Source organism: Xenopus tropicalis, chromosome 8 (genome assembly GCF_000004195.4).
Source record: "Xenopus tropicalis strain Nigerian chromosome 8, UCB_Xtro_10.0, whole genome shotgun sequence".
NCBI lineage: Eukaryota > Metazoa > Chordata > Amphibia > Anura > Pipidae > Xenopus > Xenopus tropicalis.
This window is the reverse complement of record NC_030684.2, coordinates 106,008,090-106,025,342: the sequence shown is the minus strand read 5'-3', so window position 1 is coordinate 106,025,342 and position 17,253 is coordinate 106,008,090. Positions and strand designations below refer to the sequence as shown.

The following is a 17,253-nucleotide window of genomic DNA, read 5'->3' as shown; positions in this document are numbered from 1 at the left end:
ATCTCCATGAGAGTAAGACAGTTTAGTAAGGCTGGGAGCAGAGAGGCATGGGGGCGGGGCTTGGGATCCTATTGCAGTCACTCTCTGCCTGTGGAGAAATGAATAGTCGTGACCAGCCCTCTTTTTAGCCCAGACACTGAGAAAAGAGGATCTCTCTGCAGCTCTGTTATGAAAAAGTATTATATTTAAAGGAAGGGGCATAGAATAATACTAGGAGATGAGGATGACATAATATGTTCCCTTTAAGGGCTGCTCATAAAATCACAGCAACTGAAGCTGGTTTTCCCATCCAACTGCTTATTCCAATCCTTGAGACTTTTCCAATCACATTGGGTTGAAACAGAAGGAACTAACCTAAAACAGATGCCAGAACCATGCAAGCGAATTAGCTTCCCCAGCTGTATGCAGAATGGGCAGGTCCTGAAGAGATTGGACACACCAAGGCAAAGAGAGGCGGCGACTACTTTATTCCGTCTTTTCTGAAACTGGCTACCTAGGGTGATTGACAGTGGAGAAGGCGCACCCCTAGTATCGGAGCCCTGGGAGGTTCTGCCTCCTGCTCAGTGTGATCCAGCCTGTGGCTTCTAAAGTATTGGGGTCCTGCAGAGGGACTGCTCTCCCCAAATCTCCTCATGTAGGGAGTCATTCATGTAGTGGGGAAGGGATATGTGGCACCCCACTCTGTCAGAATGGCAAACGTCAGGGTGGCTCTGCGAGTCCGACCTCCCAGCAAAAGGTAGGTAGCCAGGGAGATATATTGTATTGGGCTGGCTGTGTATGTATATTGGGGGGTGGGGGGTGCAGCTGGTTTCATGAGAGAAATCATTTGGGTATTTCTATGCTGAAACACAGGATGTCATGTGCCATGAGGCTACAGGCTTTTAGAAACAGTTGGGCTGACTTTAGGGAAGGGACAAAGACTGCTTTTCCAGGGACCCTTAGCATCAATTGGTCCCTCTGACTGTAAAAGTAGATAAAATGGCACTTTTTAATAACAATTGATAGTTCCTGTATGTATGCAAGGGATGCCCAATCTGTACTCCATCAGGTTGCTGTTAAACTTGTCAAACTGGCAGAGAGTTGAAACTTTACAACAGCTGGGGGTACTGCAGGGTGTTCATCCCTGATTTATGTATCTCTCGCTAGATTTGGGGTCCCCAACTTTCCTACATTAACAGGTTCCCCGTCCCCTCCACACCAGCCCTGAGAAGGAGCATTCCCCCACACTTAAGCTTGTGTTTATTGTTTTGTATTCAAATGTTTATTGATGGCATAGTAAATGTCCAAGAAAGCACTTTTGGGACACATTATATGCATGCTGTGATTTCATGTCAGATGAGCTTAGAGAATGCAACAAGGATACACGTAAAGTTATCACCTATACAGAATCCCAGAAATAACACTGGATTCATTTATTTGTGTCGCGTTAGAACTCGCACCATACACATCATAAGCATAACAAGGATTTATGTATATTGCTGCATGCTTTATATACAGTATAAATAGTTAACATCAATATATATATATATATATATATATATATATAGATATATATATATATATAGTTATCATCTTTTATATTTTTACGGCTCTGCTCTCTTAGGTAAATTAACAGGAAAAAGAGTGGTATAGCTATTAGTTACTGGATCCTACAACAAACTGAAAAATTTGGGCCCCTAACATTTGTGAATACATTTCTACTAGCACTGCTTATCACTGAGTATTTTACTGAAACCCATTATACTGCCTGGGCCCCCAGCAATCACAGGTTCTGCATTCTCTGTAACTGCACCTCTACCTTAAACTCTCAGTGACACTTTAACTCATGTTCTGCCATAAAGTAAAGTGTAGTTGCCATAAATTAAAGTCTAGTGTACTGAGGAGAGATTATGCATTTATTCTGCAGCAATGGGTGCTAACTTTGAATCTAAAAAAACTATAGAAAATGTGAGGATATTAAAAATGACTTTAGAATTCGATGCCTTTCATATTTAATATGGTCATGCTTATATTTTACACAAAGGGGTACATTATTCTCTATTTACTTTACAGGTTTTTACATCTTGTGTAATTATATATATATGTTATATTTACATTGCCCATTTACAGATCATAGTGGCTTTTGATATCCTGTATAACTTTTAGTAGGACAGATTATTAAACTGCATGGACATGGTTGTGTTGACTGTTTTACCCTGCACCTAATTGTGTCTTTTTAGTGATCATTGATATAACTGAATAAGCAGAAGGAGTCCTGTATTGCAAAAATATTCACTGATTCACATCAATTTAATTGATGCCTGTACAGTTGTCCGATGCTTACTGCCAGTTTGCATACTCTAAAAATACCCAGAATTTTAGGAAATAACCAGTCTTATGATGGACACACATAGGCCAGGTTCCCAGGCCACATTGGCAGAGTATTACTGTGAGCAGGTCACTCGCATAGTTGGCAAAAATGTAGTGGTCCAAACAAAATGCCAGAGAGCTGACTGGCCTGATCACTTGGATGAGAAGGGGGCCAAATGCAGTTCTTATACCAAAGAGTTATTAAGGATGGTTCGGCAACCAGCACAAGGTTCTGACCTAATTGTACTAGAAATCTGTGTGTTTGTGGTCAGCTTTAGCAAAAAAAAAAGCAACATTCATTGTAACTCATACTTGACTCATGCTCTTGTGCCAATGGCCAAAAGTAGCCAAAGTGACAAAATAATGTCTGCATATCTTACAGGATATTATTGACATTGAATGTATATAATTGCTAGTGGATGATCATGTATAAAGAAATTGAATAGAAGCCAAAGAACTCTATTCAGTCTGTGTGTATCTGAGCCACAGAAAGCATACTGTCATTCCATTGTCTTGCAAGCTCTAATATGGTTTCTCATATTTCAGTGCCGGAAGGTTTGTTAAATAATGGCATGTGTTTATGAGTGAAGCTTAGGATGGGATAACAGCTTAGGTTTCAGTATTGTGCTTTATGGTTAAAACTTATTTACAGTGTAGTCCATTCATGTCAAGCCTGTGGCCCTCCAGCCACTGCTAAAACCGGGCATACGAGGGAATAGCCACTAATTTGGGGAGGTCACCCAACAAGTGGACTCTTGACTAATTTGGGCCAAGGGTTAATCCTATTGTTTGGTCCCTGTGTGATTGAAGTGGATCACATGGGGGTCAAGACAGACTGATCTAAAAAGCTCATGCTCAATTATTTTTTTAATAAAGTAGTCATGTCTTCTTTATACTGGATCTGGAAATCTAAACAATAATTAGCCCTTCCTGCTATTTCAAATATGGTCTTGTGTACTCATTAAGATGCACTCCCCATATCAGTTGCGATGGAGTGGGAGGCCAGGATAGTTTAGGGGATTAAGTGGCTGGCCTTTGGCAAATTGGAATGGTTGTTGGGTGTTTGGGACCTCCTTGATGGAGAAATAAATACAGTATCAACAGTGGCTCTTTGGGCATAGGAGCCCTGTTATCAGCTGAGTCACTCTCATGCTTTCTGTGATGTGTCTTTAAATTGTTCATTGTTCATTGTGAGTGATGGCTTCTTTAATGCAACCCTCCCATATAGGCCAGTGTTATATAGGTGACCCGTACCTGCAGTGAATCATGGGGTGGGGTGGGGGGGGGGTAGAGCAATCATGTGGAGCATCTTCTTATCAGCAAGGACTGGCAATATTGTTAAATAGAATTAAAAGTCCATGGTGCAAAATAAAAAAAAATACAGTACGAACCTTTGGAGAAAAGTTATCTTTCAGCAGTACAATAATCCGAAATACATGGCAAAAGTAACTTTGGAATACCTCAAAAGTGGCAAATGTAAATATCATACAATGGCCCTTCAAAGCCCTGATCCTAATCCAACTGACTGATCTGTGGTAGTAATTTAAAATTGAGGTACAGAACTGTTGTCTTTCTAACCTTAATAACCTAATGGTAAGATCCATAGCTTTAAAATGAAATAACACACAAAAAACATTTCAGTATATGAGTTGTTATTCAGTATGTTTATATATTTTTCCCTGAACCCTGCAGGAAACAAAGGAAGTAGTTAGGTCTTTTCTTGTTGGAAGAAACAGTTTTAGTTGTGTTAACTGTGTTCTCTCTGGCCTGTAAATAAGCAGTGTTGTAGGTTTCCAGGGTAGCAGCCTTGCAGTTGCTGCCATACACACAAACACTCAGAGCAACACAATTGGAAGGGCAACAAATAACATGCAGTGTATCGATTACCATGAAATAACAATAGTCAGGCTTGTGCACGACATCCTTGCAATTATAACAGTTACTTTTCTGACATGTTATTAATCCTGCACCTGTTTGAATTTCAAGCTAGACGGAAAAACATCCTGGGGAGGAACCAACTGTTACTTAGATACAAATGAGCGTTATTAATATTATGTGCGCATGGAACTGTATTTCTAGGGTTCAGAAAATTAGGGTCAATGAGCCGGGCAGATATTGCAAGCATAGCAATACATGAATGCACTTAAAATGCATATCTTAGAACTTAGTATCTTTGAAACAGGTGTTTTCACATGCTCCTCCACACAGGAACATATGATTTAACAGAACCTATTCTTTTGTTAGGCTAATGTCAGACCAGGCGTATGGCATATATTTTTGGCAAGCTGAAAAACGCTTGCCGAAAATAGCACCATACGCCTCCTACCTGTGCCTGCACCCGAATGAATGGAATACGCTCGGGTGCAGACACATGTAGCCGAAATACGCATAAAAACATGAGACTTTGCATTCTCTTGCGTTTTTATGCGGATACTCAGGCACCCGAGCGTATTCCATTCATTCGGGTGAAGGCACAGGTAGGAGTCGTATGGAGGTATTTTCGCCATGTGTTTGCCGAAAATATACGCCATATGCCTGGTCTGACATTAGCCTTACGTGCTCTTACCCAGGACACCTAGTTGTTGTCTTTTTTTTGTCCCTTTATTTTGTACAGTTGGGAACATATACCAGCTTTATGTAAAGGTATTTGAGTCTGGCATTTAGTTCTTCAGAGCCTTTTACTTGATTGTTTTGTCATATATTCTGTAAAAGCAATAACAAATCCTGTTAACATTTACTTTATTATGTCATATGTTTCACATAAAGAACTCGAATAACAAAGACTATGGATGACAGAGGGACAGATTTGCTAACATAGATGCTAAATTGAACAAATGTGGTTACCAAAATATACTGTACAGCGTCTCACCAGGCTTAAACACAAAGATTAGTGCTGTGGGGTTTTTCTGACTTCGCCCCTATACTACAGAAGCATGCTGCATGTCAGGCTTTCTTTTCCCATTTAGAAAACTGCCCTATGCATGTTATGTGTTCCCAGCTCTAATAATTTGGGATCAGCTGAACTGCATTATTCAGCAGGTGCACCCCCCTGTTCTATGTTAAAAATCTCAGTCCTGCTCAATGCCCTTGCTTGATTGTAGGTCCCTATTGCCTTGCATCTGTTTCATGAATTTATTATGCCAGTTCCTGGTTTCCTGTTGTAAGGCTATTGCATCTTTCCTGGCCTGTGTCCTGAACTTTGTCTGCCCTTCCCACAATCAGTGTCAACCTTGCCTGTCCTGTTTGATTCCTAAGGCTTATGCCACATGTAGCATATGGCGTATATTTTAGGTTGATATCAGCTACATGTGCCTGCACCCGAGTGTATTCAATTCATTCGGGTACAGGCACAGGTAGGGGGATTTTTAAGTGTATGGAGTGTATTCTCGGCAAGCGTTTTTTGGCCTGCTGATATTATTAGCCATATGCTACATGTGGCATTAGCCTAATCAGAGTTTTACCTGTACACCGCCAGCAGCTTCCTTTAAACCTGGCACAATAGAAACCATCTGAGATCTGAGACTTGAGCACAACCAGGACGCCATGAAGAGGTTTGCTGGCAAAAATGCATTTTGGAAGCAACCAGTGATTAGCTTTTTTTTCTCAGCTAGCTGCAAGTACTATTGCCACATTGGGCTTATTTTAACCTGGCACACAAGAAAGCGGGGGCCAGTGGATTGTCTCTATATCAGCCCCGTGTGGCACTACCATAGAAATGAAAGCTAATATTTTAATGGTTGCCATGGGTTACTGACCAGATGCAAATTTGCCCATTGTTGATAAATAAGTTCTAGTTTTTTTACTTTATTTGAGTCCTAAGTGGATAACAGGTATAACTCCCATTTCAGCAGCTGTAATAGCAGTTGTGACACAGTGCTTATACGCAATGTTTGGTGATAATGTGGGGCTGCCGTTTACAGGGTAAGTCAGTGGAAACTTGAATTTCGCAGTTTGATAGGATATGTATGGAATCCATCATAATCTATAACCACGTCACATAGATGCTGAGTGTCACTTGCAGAAAATTCCACAAAAAAGAGTATTTGATGATATGCTGCTGTCTGACTACACTTAAAGGAAAGCAAAAATCCTGTGAAAATTTGAGTATCCCCTTCAGTCTGTGACAGTGACGATATGTGGGGACCGTAAAGCTTACCATACATCCACCTTGAGGGTATATCAACCTTATCAATAAGCTGCTTTACAGATGCTTTGTAGTAGTGAGTACAGCTGTGCTACTATGTGGAATTAATGTTAGATCTTGTGCTTGTACATGAGCAGATGGCACAGGCTTAGATCATTCTGGATCACTTAGTTTGTTATCTGTGCTGTAAGGCAGTGCTATCCAACTTCTGTGGCACCGAGGGCCGGAATTTTTCCGGCCTCTGTGGTGGAGGGCAGATAATGGAAGCTAGTTTTGACCACTCCCCTTTTTTTTAAAAACCACACCCACTTGAAACCACACCCATGTTATCACATGACCATAGCCATATTAATGGTGGTAGTACAGAAAAAACCTGCCATACTCTGCCTGCCCTACCTTGCCTGTGTGTGCCATACTCTGCCTGTCCTACCCTGCCTGTGTGTGCCATACTCTGCCTGCCCTACCCTGCCTGTGTGTGCCATACTCTGCCTGTCCTACCCTGCCTGTGTGTGCCATACTCTGCCTGCCCTACCCTGCCTGTGTGTGCCATACTCTGTCTGTCCTACCCTGCCTGTGTGTGCCATACTCTGCCTGCCCTACCCTGCCTGTGTGTGCAACACTCTGCCTGCCTACCCTGCCTGTGTGTGCCATACTCTGCCTGCCCTACCCTGCCTGTGTGTGCCATACTCTGCCTGCCCTATGCTGCCTGTGTGTGCCATACTCTGCCTGCCCTACCCTGCCTGTGTGTGCCATACTCTGCCTGCCCTACCCTGCCTGTGTGTGCCATACTCTGCCTGCCCTATGCTGCCTGTGTGTGCCATACTCTGCCTGCCCTATGCTGCCTGTGTGTGCCATACTCTGCCTGCCCTATGCTGCCTGTGTGTGCCATACTCTGCCTGCCCTATGCTGTATGTGTATGTATGGCACACACAGGCAGCATACAGTGACACAATGCTGGCACTGCTCCTACAGTTTGCACAATAACTATATATTAAAAAACATTTTAATTGCAGTACCACCTCAGTATATGTTCTTGTTATAGTGTGCAGGGATTATTTGTGGGTTTCTGAGGTGTGAACAGGGGAACAATGTGGGTGATTACTGTCTGAGCCTGAGGTGTGAAGACTGCAGGGGTGAACAATGCAGGGATTAAAAGGTGTGAACAACACAAGGGATTACATTTTTAAACAATACTGAGGGTTTACAGCCTGAATCTGAGGTGTTAACCATGCAGGGGTCCAGTTACTCTAAGTACTGATACCATTTAAAGCTTACACTAAGGTAAACTATCAAAGCAGCCAGACAGATGGGGGGCCACACAGAGGGGGGTCGCAGCCCGCATGCGGCCCGCGGGGCGCCAGTTGGACAGCACCGCTGTAAGGGAATGATTGTGCTGGACAGTAAATGTAAGAGCAATACTCTGTGCTGTACTGAAGCCTGTATCTAGTGTATTTTAAAGCTGTGCAACTGTTACTTGTCCGGAAATACCAGTGTTTAGAAGCAGTTTGACCAGATGTTTTTCTGGATGACGTCCAGTTGGAAGAACAAAGCATTACAGTCCCCAAGTACCCTTACTGTCACTGACTGGAGGGAACTCTCTAAGCAGATTTTTTCTCTTCCACAGTAATAGAATGTTGCTTCCTTTTAAAGTCACTTTATTTGTTTAATTTGATTTATTTGTTTCTTTTACCAATAAGAGAAAACCCTTAAGGACCGTGAGTCACATAAACCACTTTTAACAGCAACAAAGCAACTTTTCTCTTTGTGTCCAGTGTGTACCCAAATATTTCCAGGGTTTATAGTTTTTTTGTTTGTTTCCACAGATGCTAATAATTATTATTTACCCTATTAGTTATATTAAATGTAAAAACTGACCAATGTGGTTGCTTTGTGCGCAATCTCATTTGGTCTTTAAATGATTCAAGCCACTGCGTTAGCACCAGAATTAAGGGACTGTTTTGACTGAATTTGTTTTAGAGTTATACTTCCCTGGTAGATATATGTCTATTTCCTTCCTGTTTGAGAATTGCAATTAGTCACACTACGGAAATGAATTATCTTTCTTACAGAGCATGTGCTTCAAGAGAGTCATGGCAAGATTCATTCATTTCATTATCAAAGAATGAAGGACTGATTTAACATAGTTACTAATTTGCACAAGTGCCATAGCAAAAAAGCAGCCAAGTTTTGTATTTTCTTAGTAGTGTTTCCTTAGTCTATTCAAGCCAGTTTCCTGATTGTGTTTTATTGGGAACTCTGCTTGTGCACTTTACCAACTATGTTTGCAAATCAGCCCCTGAGAGTTATTATTATTATGGGGCAGCTTTTGAGGCTTGATAGCTTTCTCTAGGTATATCTCACAGCTATTATATTTATTCTAAAACTGTTTACACGCAGCCTTTGAATACTCCTGGCCAATATGACTGCATGCTTGGACCTGTCCCCTAAATATGGTGTATTTACCAGCCTGAATAAAACATATACCATTGTTACAATGCCCTTATTCATATATGAGAAGTATGTATTTTGTATACAGTACACATCCTGTATTTGAACCACTATACTGTACTTCCAGGCATTTCGCCAGATGTTCTTTTAATGCATAGGTATGTTGTGACAATGTTATGACATTTTCAAGGAAAGTAAACTTCCTGAGTGACTTTTGCTAAATGAATTGAGCTTGTTGTGCACCTGAGTAATGAAATGGGACAAGCCTTAAGCAAAATGATACTCTGCCAAGAGCTGAAATCTTAAATGCCAGTTAGCCTGCTTTCCTTTTAAATGGATAATTAATGGTATTTTAATTATAGAAAGTAGACCCTTCTCTAAATACTAATACACAAAATCAGTATTTTTTGTCTTTGGTTGATTATTATTTATAGTTTTAGAGGTTTTAGAGGTTTGAAATGGGGGTCACTGACTCAAGCATCCAACATTTGAGGCTAAATGTTATTGTTACTTTATATAACTTAACTTCCTGTTCAGTCCCTTTTCTATTTATATCCCAGTCTGCCTGGTTGCTAGGGTAAACTAAACCCTAGCAATGACACAGCTGCTGAAATACCAAACTGGAGAGTTTTTGAACAAAAAGCTAAATAACTGACCAATTGCAAATTGTCTCAGAATATCGATCTTTGCATCGTAATTAACATTCATTTAATAGTTAACACCCCCTTTAATTTAATCCATAGCAAATGTTGTAGTGAATCATTTGCCCTTTCCTCTCAACACTTTTTATTATCCCCTAAGAAAACCACAGACACAAAAATATAAGGGCTGACCTACTATTACCCCCAGCTACAAGTGCATTCTACAAAAAAAAACAACAATTATTAAATTATGTTTTGGGAGTCTGCATCCCTAATAGCAACAGAGCCCTTTTGAAGTGACCACTGGAGATGCCCCTGTAGTTCTCCGTCCTATTTTCTGCTGATTCAATGCACGTGCTCTGAGCTGTTGACAGTGTCCTATACAAAGGCAATGACAATATGCAAAATTTATGATATAAGCCTGATTAGTAGTTAAATCAAATTTATATTATATGGCACGATAGAAACCAGTACATTCTGCATCAGAATTGATTAATAATTTGCCCTGTAGCCCCAGGCTCTGTGACTGATGTAGCTTCTTTTTCTTTGCACACTGAGCATATGCAGTGCCACTGGCACTCAAATATTGGTTAACAAGATTAAAAAATGAAGAGTTACTGTGGACAGTTATGTATCATAAGTGTAGTAACTGTTATAGGATTGCTGAACCATTTGAGCTACTAGTAATTTTAGTATATAAAATGTATAAAATACTCAATCTACTGTTAGTTTTTACTTATGTACCTTGTATAAAAATGTAGCTCCCTATAAACAATTATTTTCATGGTCTTTCTTACCGGCGACAAAGGACCCTGTGTGCCATAAACTTGGGACCTCACTTCCAGTCAAAGCAATCTGACATTGATTGTGCCACCCATATATATACCTTGAGGAAAAGAAATTGCACATAGCTATAACCAAAATTTTTCTTTACACTGTCTTATAAATCCTTAAATCTATTTATGTGCTTTCAGTTTTTCTTACATTAAAGTTAAGCCATAAAGCTGAAGTGGTGCAGATACCACCATTTCAAAAATAAATCACTCTGGAAAATAAAGTAAATATTGGTGAACACATATAATTACAAACTCTTTTTGTGTCTTTTGCAGAGAGACTGCAGAGGGAGCAAGGATAATTTTAAATGTTGATGACAAAGTAGCAAGGATTAAAAACATAAGGGTAAGTAAAGGTTCTTTGTGCATATGTGTAATAACTTTACTTTACTAAAGTTCTCATATTCCTTGATATACAACTTCTGTTCCATGCACCTTATACCTTTTTTCAGAAGAAGTGAGGGCAGGTAAAATGTTATTACGAAGCCCCCATTGCAATAACTTTTGACATCTAATTAAAGATACAATAGCGAGAGAAAGGGAGGCTCAGGTTTCATATCAGCAGTAAGGTTTCTGTCTTGTTTAGATAATTTTTTCCTGTGACTTTCCTTTGAATGCAGTTTCTTTTATTATCTGATCTTTAGTTAAATTGTTGAGGGAAGCCTCTATATTATTTGCAATGCATATAACAATACATCCCAGAACAAGCCATTGAAAATTTAAAGTATACCTTTGTTGCCTTGTTGTTGTAACACAGTAACAACAGGAGCAGTTAGGTAAGTAAAAGTTACTGGGCCCCACCGCAAAATCTATAGTTGTACCCCTGCTTAGGAGCATGAGCAATTTGTCTTCATGCTGGTAGTTCAAGCCACAATCTGTTTTTACCATTTGGAAAAGGCATATTAATCTGCACATTTAGGAGTTAAGCAGAGAACAACAACACAGACCTCATTGCAAGCAGGTCCACAACCAGGACCTGATTGTATCAATCAGTATAGGTAGCCACCAGGATTTACAATTCAAGATTCCCAACAAGATGTTAATTGTTTACACATATGAGAGCATGAAGATCTGCAGTCAGGCAGACAAAGGCAACAAAAAATCAGGTAACAGGCTAAAGTCAGGGCCGGCAGTATTTAGGTAAATGCAAAAAAGTCAGCTGGAGGATAAGTGCACGTAGCGCACACTAATGCTTATAAATGAGTATAGAAAAAACTATAATGGGTAGTAGGCCATTGCCCTAATAGCTTTTATAAAAGCTCCTGCATATCTACAGTAGAAGGAGTAGAAGTAAGGAAGATAACAAAGTTTAAATCACAAAAAATACAAATGCTGTTGACTGAAATGCAGTTGCCACAAAAGTTAAAATACAACAATACTGTGTATGAAAAAGCCATTTAAGCTCTGGGTTCATGTAAAAAAAATGTTAGTTACCCTACAAAATATAGCTACTTAATCTAATATCACTTAATAACCAAAAAAAATGGGAAGATTCACTCACACTGTAGATATTCCCACTTTCCCAGAAGTATAAGGTATGTAAACAGAAGTGTAACTAGTAGGAGTATTGCAGTTTAACCATAGCATGTAAGCAGTAGAAATCTGAGAGCTTCACAGCTTTGGTTCTTAGGGAATTCCTTTGCTTGTATGAAACGGTCTGCAAAATTCTAGCTCCCACCAGATCTCCTAAATCATAAACAGCTGTGCACAGTTCTTTCTGACTCCACCTTTCAGAGCCTCCCAGTGGGATATTATTCCAGTGATTGTTTATGGGCCTTCCCGTAGTTTTAGAATTTCCAAAATACCATGTAAGCTCTTTCGATGACAAAACTTTTTCTCCCTGTTGGTTCAGCAAATGAAATGAAAATGATTTTGTTACCATTGGCATATCGACCTTAAATGCATGTGTGCTTACAGGTTTGAGAATTCATTTTTGAATGCTCCCTAGTATATATTCTTATAGTTTCCCCTTTTTTAAAAAAAAACTTATGGATATATTCTGTGTTTGCTTGCATATCAAGCTTTTTTTTTAGGTAATGATATGGAGGGCATATTATGGTGTTTTTTTTCTAGAATGATTTTAATGGTGCCCAGTATAGAACTAGCAGTGATCTATTTTGTTTTATGTCTGTGAGAGGTCAGTTGCCACCTGGTATGCAGAATTTCTGGCTTGTGTGTTATCATCCAAGCATTGTAACCCGATCAGTATACTTTAAACACTGGGTAACATTTGTTCTATTGTGCAGCTCTTTAAACAGTCAAATAGCATATGAAATGTGGCTCCCCAGTCCTGAATATAATTTAATAAAATAAATACACTTTATAGAAGAAATAGTAATATTTTTAAATTGGTAATATATGTCCTATTTTGCAGGTGTACTGTTGGACATTTGCTTTGTATTTCCCCTGTTTGTTCTGTAAGGGTTCTGTTAGTGGTGGCAGATTGTTTTTTTCAGAGAAGTTAGAATTAGGATTCACTGGTGTCTGCAGGCATTATTTTTTTATTCATAACGACATTGCCTCCACCAAAAAAAATATACCAGTTAGAGAGCAAAGATTTTATCTTAGAAATATAAAAGAAAATAATTTGATATTTTATTCCAGTGTACAGTACAATAACGTGGAGATACATTACCAGGGAGATACTTAGAATACATACAGGTAGCTTCTGCCATTTATAGAGAGCAAGGAGCATGCTGGGAGTGGGCCAAACATTAGGAGCCTGCTCACCTACACCTGAATTCATGTCTGTTATGCAAAAAAGGCTGACTCCACAGTCTGAGAAAAAAATTCACTGGTTATAGCCCCTCCTTTGAGAAAATTTGTTTATTTAAGTGAGAGGCCTATTTGGGCTTCTTGTGTTAACCCTGTTCTTTTATTTCCCTTTTTTCCCCTTAATCTGCTTAAAACTGGTTAATGGTATAAAAGATTCATTTTCCCAGACTGCAAAATCTGCCACTGAGCTGAAATTATGAAAACCATTGTAATATCTGCTGTAAATCACCCAGTCTCTTGTTGCTCTGCTAGAGTAAAAGGCCAGTGTTATATATTATTGGAGGAAAAGTCTGTTTTAGTTATAGAAGAAAAGTAGAGCTGAAGTGTAATGGAAACATCTGGGTAAGATTGAAAATCTGGAAATGATCTGGAAAGTGTAACCCTTTGTAGAATCTTTCAAAAACCATGGTTATGTTTAGGGACTTTAAAACGATTATAGTTGTAGGCAGCAACAGAGTTGGGAACTTTAAAAATATTAATTTTTGGTTTTGTAGTACGTTTGGAAGAAATAGAGTGCCTAGGGGTGCAAAATTGTGATAAAAAATGTAAGCTGCCAAACATCTTGTAATTCAAAGTATTGAGCAGTACAGTGTCAGCATTTTTCCTGAACTGTAATCTGCATGCAAAACTTTGCAAATGATATTGTGATGTTGCCTGATGAAGGGGAAAAGTTTCCTTAATGCTGTATATATATTTTTTTGCAGCTGGACCATAAATCAGATGGCTGTGGGGACGTTAGGGAACGCCTGATGGAATTTGGCTTTGACTCCTGCTATTGGTCTGTTGATCCAGAGGATCCCAAATATGCTTCTCAGGAAGTGGTATGATGAACTGCTTATTTGTTTGTGTTAAATACATATACTCCATGTCCCATGGAGAGATTAGTCGTTGCGATTTTTAAAAAGTGTGTTCCAACAACAAGTCGCTTGTCTTTTTCTATTCCCCGCCCACAATTCGAAATTACATTCAGTGCAATGGGGAAATCGAAGTGTCTTCCTGCTCAGTGGGTTTTACCACACTGAGCCACAAGTAAAACATATTACTCAAGGCGATCTGGATTAATTGCAAAGGGAGGCAATATCCCGTGAGCAAGCCAGATTGGCGCGATAGGTTTTAATTGTGGCAACCCCAATGTTAGTCTGGCATTTTTGGGGAGATTTGTAGCAAGCGGTAGCAATTTTTTTAATGCTGGCTACAAAATCTTGCCCTAAATGTAGTAATCACCCTGGGCTGATGCTTTTTTTTTTAGCAAACAGGGGCAGCAACCCAGGTTTCCTGATATAGGTCCTCATACCTGTATATAAAATGCTTTTCTTCTTTTTATGATTTTGAGCATAAAAATTTTTCCATGCCGATCAAACTGTGTAGGAACATATGGTCCTTTTTTTTTTTTTTTTTTTTTGAAAACATGTTCTGAGCCTGGTCTGTTTTACTTTGTTTGCTTTTTGATACACTCAGTTCTAGGCTATCATTTAGAGAGTGTCAGTGTAGTTTTTTTGATGATTTTTTGTGTGTTTTATCGAAGTGTACCAAAGGAAGGCAAGCTCAGACTTGTGTGTTACCTCCTGCCAATAAAACAATTGTATCACAGCTCAGCTGTCCGACTGATGTCCATTCTGGCTGAGAACATGTTTGTCTTGGTACAAAAACAATCTTTCGATATATATCATGTTTTAAACAATGACTACAAGGTTATACAATTTGGGTATAAGGTTATGTTATGTTATTTTATTTATCAAACACACTGACAGCACTGGCCATTTGTATTAACAGAATCTTATTCAAATAGCTTGAATTTTAAATTGAATCTTTTTGTACATAAATTTCCCCCAGGTGGTAGTACATGTACATTTACAGTTGGGCTGTTTTCTCAATATCAGCTTTGTATTGTTATTGCAGGCATGGTATCTGTTATCCAGAACCCTTAATCCAGAAATTTCCAAATTACCCATATTACCCATATAATTTCCAAATTATCCCATATTAATTGTAATTTTTAAAATGATTTCCATTTTCTCTGTAACGATAATACAGTGTACTTGGTCCTAACTAAGATATAATTAATCCTTACTGGAGGCAAAACAATCCTATTGGGTTTATTAATTTTTAAATGGTTACTTTAGACTTAAGATATGGAGAATCAAATCATGGAAAGACCCCTTATCTGGAAAACCCAGGGTCCTGCAGCAATGTACAGTAGAAGGGTGTATACATGAAAAATTAAATTTCATACAAGTACTAACTGATGCAGAAAAAAAAGAGGGTCCTGCTCAATAGAGCTTACAAATCTAAAAGGAGAAAGGGGTGTAAAGCTGGCCATACACGTTCAGATTTTAGTCTTTTTCCAACGAACTTTCAGATATCGGTAGTACTTTTAGATGCAACGATCTGAAAACATTCAGACTAAAACTGTAGGATAAAGCCCTTAAAATACAAATCGGAGGATGTTCTGAACATGAAATAGTTGTCAGACACCAATCATACGAAAGTGACTTCCATTGTAGGTCCCCCAAGTATATTGTCAGATACACAATACATGCACAGATTTTATTGCTGACCGCTTGGCATGGTACGAAAATTATCGAAGCAGAGTGCAGATGGAGGAAAGCATCTAATCTGCATCGTGTGCCACGGGCCTTACTCATATGAACTATTGTGTTGTTATTTTCAGATTGCTACACTTCACACCTTCTAATCTGCCTGTTTCACAGAAACCATTACAGGGTCCAAAGAGGAATGTTCCTTTTCTCCAGCAGGATAGCTTCTTTTTGTTTAAGTGATAATAGGGTAGTGTCTAAAATATTAAATCTTGTAATTGTACTGGCCATTTGGGAAATTGAGGTTCCTCTTTATGTTCCTCAATCCAAAAATGTGCTCATTAGTCTTCGCATGAATCAGTGTCTCAGAGAAGATCTGATAACTAGATAAATGAAACAAAGTGAATGGATGATATCAAAAAGGAAACATTATGTTGGTGTTGAGGATTTAAACAGTACAGATAAAGTTTAGAAGTATCAGAAATATTTCTGTTGCAGAGGGCAGCCATGATTTAGCCTAGTGACTTTTCCATACAGTAGAAATATATACACTAAAATATATACACTATGCATACCCATAGTGTACCTCCTTAAGCATATGTAAAAATGCTTCTAAACTAATAATGATTATAAATGCCCCAAAGTGCCGGCAACAATAATACTCTGTTAGTCCTTGCAGTAGTTCTGTGTATTCTTCAAAAGTAAAGCCTGGAGAGGGTGGCATGAGAATTATTTTGCAATATATGATGAGAAAATCACACACATTATATAATCTTTGTCATTTGGAGAGCCATTTATATTTATATCAGCATAACATTGTGATATGGAAACACCAAGCCTTTTTTCTTACTTTGTGCATTTAGGAAATAAAGAGAGAAACACAAATGCTTGTGTGCAGAGAGCAGGTGCCAATTACACAGCTGCTTTGCACAATAACATGGTAAATAGCCTGAATTTCAGAGACATAACATCACTCTCTTGGCTGCACCAGTATCTTTTTTTCTTTGCACATTTGGAGAAGTGTAACATCTTAACAAATACTCATTTGAAACATTTTCTCCCTTATACGGGAGAGAGAGGGCATCAGTCCCACAGATTAAACGGCTAATGCCCTTTGCCAGTGTTACTGCCTGCTTTCATTTTATCTGGCTTATATTCTGCTTTCATAATTAGAATATCTCCCTTCTAGTAGGGATTAACACTAAAGAGCTTGGAAATATCCATAAGCAGGCTGGTGGTGGTTAAGGGAATTTGAGCCAGAAATTCTTTTTAGATAGATAGGATGCAAAGTTGGGAGGAGATGCAGCTAATGTGTGGAGGTGCGGAGGCAGAAAGGCTACAGTTACTGTGTGAACCCTGGCATTAGTTCTGTGCCTATGGCTAATGAGGCTAGTTTTGCACTGTACAAAACACAGTATCAACATTATTGAAATCTCCCCACTGATGGCAGTGAAGATTTAATACATTTTCACAAGTTTAGCTAATACAAATTAGATCCAGGAGAGTAAATAAGTCGTCACCCTAAG

At 38.9% G+C, this 17,253-nt stretch overlaps 1 protein-coding gene across 2 annotated transcripts in view; it reads left to right on the top strand.

The window, feature by feature from the left end:
* The window catches only part of stard9 (StAR related lipid transfer domain containing 9), a 93,822-nt gene that overhangs the window by 19,829 nt on the left and 56,740 nt on the right, over positions 1-17,253 (top strand). Inside the window, exons 1-3 of one of the 2 annotated variants that reach the window (XM_012969276.3) lie at positions 128-736; positions 10,692-10,761; positions 13,895-14,011. In XM_012969276.3, the coding sequence (XP_012824730.2) occupies positions 690-736; positions 10,692-10,761; positions 13,895-14,011 (234 nt within the window). In that variant the 5' untranslated portion in view covers positions 128-689. Of the gene's footprint in view, positions 1-127; positions 737-10,691; positions 10,762-13,894; positions 14,012-17,253 lie in introns of those variants that run through there. The other variant, XM_018096600.2, reaches the window with a different exon arrangement.